At 35.1% G+C, this 7,343-nt stretch overlaps 1 protein-coding gene across 1 annotated transcript; it reads left to right on the top strand.

The window, feature by feature from the left end:
• The first annotated feature begins 2,379 nt into the window (after positions 1–2,379).
• Positions 2,380–7,115, top strand: LOC113692061 (uncharacterized). Its single transcript, XM_027210400.2, has 5 exons — positions 2,380–2,526; positions 3,749–3,833; positions 5,630–5,746; positions 6,617–6,718; positions 6,826–7,115. The coding sequence occupies exons 1-5, from the start codon at positions 2,423–2,425 to the stop codon at positions 6,868–6,870; spliced, it is 453 nt and encodes a 150-aa protein (XP_027066201.1). The 5' UTR covers positions 2,380–2,422; the 3' UTR covers positions 6,871–7,115.
• The last annotated feature ends 228 nt before the right edge of the window (positions 7,116–7,343 follow it).

Raw genomic sequence — 7,343 nt, 5'->3', positions numbered from 1 at the left:
GTGGTCTACACATTATTTTACCATGAATGCAGAAGGAGCTATGCAAAGGTGGAGAATGCAAGGCTATATGCTCCTACCATTGCTGATGCAGAATTTTAGTTAGAAAATTGGAGCGACTTCTTGTATCATATGTAATACTGATTGCAGGCCATTTTGTATGAGAAATTCAATATTCTCAGCTATTATGATTAACCAAAAAGCAGTTAAAAAAGGATTGGAGTCCAGAAAACAACTAACGCCTACACACAAAAAGAAAAAGCAGCTAGAATCTAATCTGTCTTACAAATGTCTAGCCTGCAATCTTCAAGTACTTATAACAACACTTTACTTTTTTGATCAATTAGTTCATGGGGATTTGATTCAGCATTCTAGAATCCCCGAGAATTGCTAGTGAATTGGAACTTGATATGGGAATCTTTAATTTGCTAATGATTCGCTTATGACGTCTAAACTCATTTCATCCCATTATTTTCATTGTAAATCACCAAATTGGGTGTTTAGACAGTCGACTGAAAAGCAAGACTTACAAAGGCAACCGATTGACGTTCAGCCTTCTAACAAGAAAGACTTTTTCTCAATTTGTGTGGCGCAACTCTTTGAGGAGGTTGCAAGAAGATTCTTGTAAAGACATGATTTAGGTAGATTTTTTCCATTTTTTTTATTAGATTTTGAGTTTTTTCAGATTTTAATTATCAAATATGAAATTTCTTGGATCTATTCACGATAATATCCAGATTTGAAATAGTTAATTAACAAATTTAACGATTGAAAACATGCACGTTGGATTATAATTATTATCTTATATTTTGAAGTCCTTTTTAGAGATTTATTCGGTAATCTTTATCTATTTTTCAAATCTATAGTATATATCCTTTAGATCTCTTTTTTCGATATCTATGTATGTTTGATGATGTATTTTGTCATTAGCACATATTTTAATAAAATTATGATATTTTATTCCAAAAAAAAACAGTCAGGTATTTAGCAATGATCACCGACAAAGGGCAGAGCGCGTTATGTTACAATGAGGGTGGGCAATTCAACTTCTAAAAAATGTGAACTTGACTAGTACAAGATTTTAATTGTCTTTTTTCTTTACAATTGCACTCTCTAAATTATTTTTTTTTTTTTTTGAATCTTTCCTTTTCTTTTAGAATGCCCCTCAAAAAATTGCCCAGATTTTCATCATGGTTATAATCACCTTAGAGAAATAAAATATTTACTTCTATCTTATTAAAAATTAAAAGATTTACCATAGCATTCGAAAAAGATTAAAAAATTTTTAAATCAACCTTATTTAGAACTAAAAATTATTTTGTTTATATAGTCACCGAAATAGTTGTTCCAGTCTCTAACCCCTCACCGACTCAAAGTATAATAAACCTTATTCAAGTTACAAGTATGCCTCACACCTAATGGGTTAAATAAAGTCACAACTTAGTAGTGAAACTTGAATAGAAAATTTCCAGACAAAAGAAACTACTTTCACTTTCCTAGAATTCACAAAGAGTCTTCATTCCTTTGCGGTTCATATCCCCTGCAACACAAAAGTCAAAACTTGTCGCTATTCAATTGGAGGATAAGTACACACGTGGCTGGAATTTATGATAGGACCATTCTCCAAAATAGAGTTATTATTAGGCCTCAAAAAAGAAAAGGAATTCAGCAAATAAGGACTCGAGTGAAGCAAAATAGTAGGCTTCTAAATCCAATAGGAATCCAGCCGTTGAAGAATTATCTACAGTAACTACCACCAAAATCTAGAGCCAAAGTTTGGTTATATATGATTAACCCCCTGCAATTTTCTGTCTCTATATTCATTACCCCTTTCAGTTGTCAAATTTTCAAAATAGGCCTTCTTTCATTTTCAATCATACGAGGCTCTAGTCCTGACGCCTGAGTGGAATAAGTGATTAATAACTTGGTTCCGATTTTACCCATTTCCCTTTGGTGCTAGCCATTGGCACAAGTCTTGTGGTGGACACTTACTTTGAATAATATCTGATGGTGTCTTTAAACTAAGTAAGAGGAAAAAAAAAAACTTGCTTTGACGAATCCTAATATTAGGCAAGAAGATACGGGGTCTCAATAATTGCTTGTTTCAATTGCACGAAACATTATTAATAAATATAGACCCTAAATTTGTAAGAATTAACTTTTAAATATTATACATGTATTATCTATCTAGACACTCGATAACTTATATAGTGTCAATGAAGGAAGTAATAATCCAATTTAAAAATAAATAATTATGACGGTATTTTCAAAAAAAAATTTCAAGTTTTAACTCACCAATATTTTTATTCTGGAATTTCCACCGCAAATTACCTATTGTTGAGGCCCTCATCCAGAAAATACCTAGTCCTGCTGTCCCATAAAACTAATAAACTTTCGGCCCTCGGAGGGAAAAAGTTCGGCAAGGATGCTGTGTTGCTGGACAATGCAGGTGATGAACAAGGGTCTCTCCTTGCTCGCCCCACAACACTTAGCTCCCATTGATATCATCCGTTCTTCCTCTGATTTCAGGTATATTTGAGACATCCCACTTGTCTACTGCCTCATCTCCTTCAAGTTTTGGTTAGTTTTTGTATCTTTCTATTTCTGTTAATTATCGGTTTGGATATAGTAAAACACTGCAGTGGGTACTTTAAGTATATCCCTCTTTCACTTTGGGTCGATTTATTCGAGGCAAGAATCCATTTTTATCATTTCTTCAGAGAAAGAGCAACTAGTATCTTTTATCAGTTCTGACTTGTGCAAAAATTTGTTCTTTACCGCAACGATACTAAGAAACTGAATACAACACTCGTATTCCTAACTACGTACTTTGTGGATTTTGGATTTTAGTTAAGGGAGTAATAGACAGGGCTCATATGGATATTTGTCTGGAAAATTGTATTTACTATTATCCTGCTTTTGATTGTTTCTGACCTGTGAATTACTTGCTTTTAATTTTCTGTAGTCTTTTCTGGGTAAGTTTTGTGTTTTGGAGTTGAGACAGTGTTGAGTAAGTACACGGAGAATGTATTCATTTTTGGAGCATGAGTTGTATATGCTGTTAAGATGGTCTGCCGGTGTCAATCTTGACCTTATGAATTGGAGTTTTTTTTGGTTTTGGCTAACCGAATCTCATGAAACTTCTTCTAAACAAGAAGATGTTGGTAGTCTATTCGACAATGCTAGAAACATTGTTAATCTAGCAACTCTGTGTATGACATGGTAAATTGTCAGTTAGAATTGCTTGGATCAAGTTATTTTTAATTTAGAAGTCACAGGTGAGAAGTTGTTACCCAATTTATTAAACGCTAAGAGGTGCAGGCAGTGTTAAAAAAACTTTAGGTTTGATTATTTGGTGGTCTAATTGAAGTTTAGTGATAACCTTGGTAGGCAGATACTCAAGAAAGTCTTATCCACACTAGACCAAGAATAATGCACCAAACTGTGTTGTTTTGATCGGAAAAATCCTTCCTTTTTCATATTTCTTTGGAAAAAAAGATGGAAGTCCGCTGTGAGTGCGGGAAACTACCGTGAGTTAAAAAAATTTATGACATCTCTTGCTGTCTTGTATTTATTGAGAATCCATTCAGATTTTTGTAGTTTTCTGTAAGAAATTGCTTGGAAAATTTGTGACATTTCTAGGACCTTATTTACACTTTCTGAATCTGTAACAATGGCTGTTATAAAATGAAGAAATGTCTTGGTTTTTTTTTTGATATTGTTCTCCTTTCATTCTTTACTCTCTTTCTAGATGGGGATTGAGAAGAGGACAAGATGCAATACTAAGCTTGCAAAGTAGGAAGATTCGACCAATTCGCGTGTTGGCGAACCCTAATGTATGCATCACCTAAGGCTTCCACATTATACTGTCAATATGTTTGGTTTCAATATGCACACAAATGTTTGTGGGTATATCCTTGGTGTCCTATTGAAAGAGTATATTTGGAAGGGTATGTTTTCAGAGTGAGGCTCAAGTAATCCAAGACACATTTTTATTTGAAATTCAGCTGTTTTATTGGTACATGAATATGCAAAAATAGTAGGAATAAGTGCACTAGATATAAAAGATTAGACTGTGTGAATTTTAGGCATCTCTCTGGTCATTTGTTGTACCAAAGTGAATTTTAGGCTACTTATTATGGAGTATGCTAACACAGTGGTAAGGTTGAACTCTACTGATCCTTTAACTGTTGTAAATGATGAGAAACTGATTCTGGGGGTTGCCTGGAGCCAGATAAAAGAACTAAGTATTGGACCGGTGGACTCATATTAAGTAAAAAAGGAAAAGAAGATGAAGGATTTTAGGTTCATGCAATTTTAGGGGGAAGATATTTAATGAAACCATTTCAGCAAGGCTTCAGACAATTGTATTTGGTCTCTCTTACATGAACTTTCTTCTGTTTCCACTTCAGCTGGTGTTAGTTACCATGTCCTTTTTTAGATAATGTGTTACAAAAATTTGTTATCCCCTGATGCTTCGAATATTGTAATCCACATCTATCATGTCAATGCCGCTAATAAATGTTTATCTAACAGTCTTCCTTGGGGAGATATTGCAAAATATCCAGCTAGTTGTAACTTATTTCATCTTCTATAACCATTACCTTTGCCATCTTGCAAACATAATACTTGTTCTGTTGTTCTACACACCCATTCTAACATTATCATGTATTCTGAACTTATTCATTAATTTCCTTTTGAACTTCCATGAAAGATATCTTATGTTGTATCTGTATTTACCATTATGGGGATGAAGGAATGACATGGACAGCTATGATATATTTTCTTTATATCCCACTTGTTTAAAATCCATGAGCATCATCTCTCTCTCTCTCTCAATAGAAGTCAAATATGGAAATTGTCATCTCTTAGGAATTTGCTTAGAGCTTGACCACGTCTTTATCCTCATAGTTTCAGCCTCCTTATGTAGGGACTTTGGTATAAGATGCATCCTACTCCATCTAATGGTTTACTTGTCCAAAAGTATCTTCCAGTTGGCCTTTGTTTGTGCACTTACGTTTCAGAAATTATTGTTGTGCAGCCTACTATACCTATTTTGTTGGCAAACAACACTCTGGGAGAAACTAAGCAGACTCACCTGCATTTGTTTTTAGTGTGAGTCACAGAAAAAGAAGAGCTTGTATTTAGTCTCTCTTAAACTTGGCAGAATGCTGTGCATGTTTTGTAGCAGGCAAAAAAAATTATGAAAAGGAAGAAGAAAAGGTTCATACCTGAGATCCTTTTGGCATAATTCTCAAATTTTTAAAGGGAAGACAGAAGTGTCAAATTATAAATGAATGAACTTTTGGCACTCACACATCTGTAATTTAGACATCAAGATCTACATCATCACGTTTTCAAGCCTGAAAACATCTCAGGTAAACTGGTTGAGAATTTCAAGGTTGCTACTAGATTTAGTACATAACCAAAATGTCAAAGTTCATCTTTTTCTGACAGTAAACATTCAATGCTCAAACTGAATGTGTAGCAGGGTCATAGTCAAAGCTAGAAGTCTAGAGTATCTAGATTGCTGTTTTGCACAGTGTTTCATTGCATTGTTGATGTATATCCCGAAGCCACAAGATTCCATATTATTTATGGTCCCATTTTTTTTTTTTTGGTGATTTTGTAGGTGCCTCCAGGAAGAAGAAGAAGTTCAAGCAAAGTGGTGAACATGGTTGACCCGTTGGAAGCCAAGCGGCTTGCAGCAAAGCAAATGGTACAGATTAAAGCTAAAGAGCGACTAAAAGTGAGTCCAGCCCCTTGTTAGCATACTCTCCATTTTGCTATGTGAGGAACTTTTACTTGTCTGCTTCTCGTCATCCAATTCACAATTGATTGAGTAAAAATCATCCATAAAACAGGATTTATTAGCTTTATCTCAAACATACAGGTGTGCATGCAGGCACATATGTTCTCTGGGACTAATTCAAATGTACCCTGTAAATGTCATTGATTTCTTGTATCTGCAAGATACATACTTTCGTGTAGGGTTATTTACCCAAATATTGTCCTTTTTTTATTCAACATTAAGCTAATATTGTTGGTTTTAATTATTTTCCAAAAATCATTTAGCTGATACTAAAACTTTCTTTTTTGCTTCTTCTCTTAAGCAAAATTCATCCTGGCACCTCTCTTCACCAAAGCTCAACTTTCTCCCTCTCTGTTCCATCTTCAAAATGTAATCTTTTCCGTTTTCCTCACATTTTGACTTCTCTCCCTTCTTTCTTTATCTGCTTTGATTTTGCCCGGTGTGCTGTTTTTCAACCAATTCCAGTTCTTTTGTTGCTGGCTATTCTGGCTCAGCCTCCAAATGAAATTTTTGAGGTGATGCCTGCCTCATAGGGTGTTAAACGTGAAAACTGATTTGTCATTGTCGGAGGGGTACAGATATATACAACCGATTTGTCGTCGTTGGACGGGCATAGATATGTACAATGAGCTGTGAGTTTGTTGTGACTCTGACATGCCATCATGTTCCAAGAAGATTAATTTGAGTTTGCGATCTGTTGTTTCCTTGTCCTTTCTTCTGATAAGGCTTTTCTTGTACCTGTTTTGTATCTTTCCTACCGTGATTGTACAGATGATTTCTAATCTGTTCTAGTGTGATATGTTACAGAGACGTCGAGAAATCGAGGCCATCAATGGTGCTTGGGCTATGCTTGGTCTGACTGCTGGATTAGTCATTGAAGGTCAAACTGGGCATGGAATTCTGTCTCAGGTACCTCATTCTCAGCTGCATCGCTCGTAGGGAAAGTTTCAGAAAGAGGGCTTAATTTCGTAAAGCTGAACACATTTTCTCTGTCTCTGTTTATTTCCTTTTAACAGTTGGCCGGATACTGGGCTGCATTTGTTGGCCTTTTCACAAGATAGAACATTCCAAGTCCACCTGAGGAATTCTTTGAAAGAAATTCTTGTAAGCGAAGCCCAGAAATTATTCAGTTGATTGTTGTGTTTATAGTACTTAATTCATTCTTTTACATGTTCTTGTCGGTGAGTGTTGTACCATTACACGTACTACAGATGTACCCAACTTGCTACAGGGCTCTATCTTTTCGATGCCAAATTTGTCTCCCAGGAACAAATACGAGGGCAATGTATTCACTAACTTCATTCTTCGTCCTCTTTTTTTTTGGACCTTTTGTTTAAAAACCATTTGCTATAAAATCGCTTCTATTCTGCATTACAATTCCAAGTTGGCATACGCGAATCAAACTCGCCATTATACTACTTTTGAGAGTACAGAAAAAGTGTCCCATTATTAGGAGCTGTGGATTTCTAATCTCCATATACCCCTATATATATACATACACATACGCGTGTGCTTATTTCTTATGGTTAATTCC

This window comes from Coffea arabica, chromosome 6c, assembly GCF_036785885.1.
Source record: "Coffea arabica cultivar ET-39 chromosome 6c, Coffea Arabica ET-39 HiFi, whole genome shotgun sequence".
NCBI classification, from domain to species: domain Eukaryota; kingdom Viridiplantae; phylum Streptophyta; class Magnoliopsida; order Gentianales; family Rubiaceae; genus Coffea; species Coffea arabica.
This window is presented reverse-complemented; position numbering and strand designations above follow the sequence as displayed.

Bases quoted from the DNA above. Each gene is read 5' to 3' on its own strand.
- LOC113692061 (XM_027210400.2), top strand. From the start codon at position 2,423: ATGCTGTGTTGCTGGACAATGCAGGTGATGAACAAGGGTCTCTCCTTG. The intron at 2,527-3,748 runs GTATATTTGAGA...CTCTCTTTCTAG, and splicing joins CGTTCTTCCTCTGATTTCAG to ATGGGGATTGAGAAGAGGAC. The intron at 3,834-5,629 runs GTATGCATCACC...GTGATTTTGTAG, and splicing joins GCGTGTTGGCGAACCCTAAT to GTGCCTCCAGGAAGAAGAAG.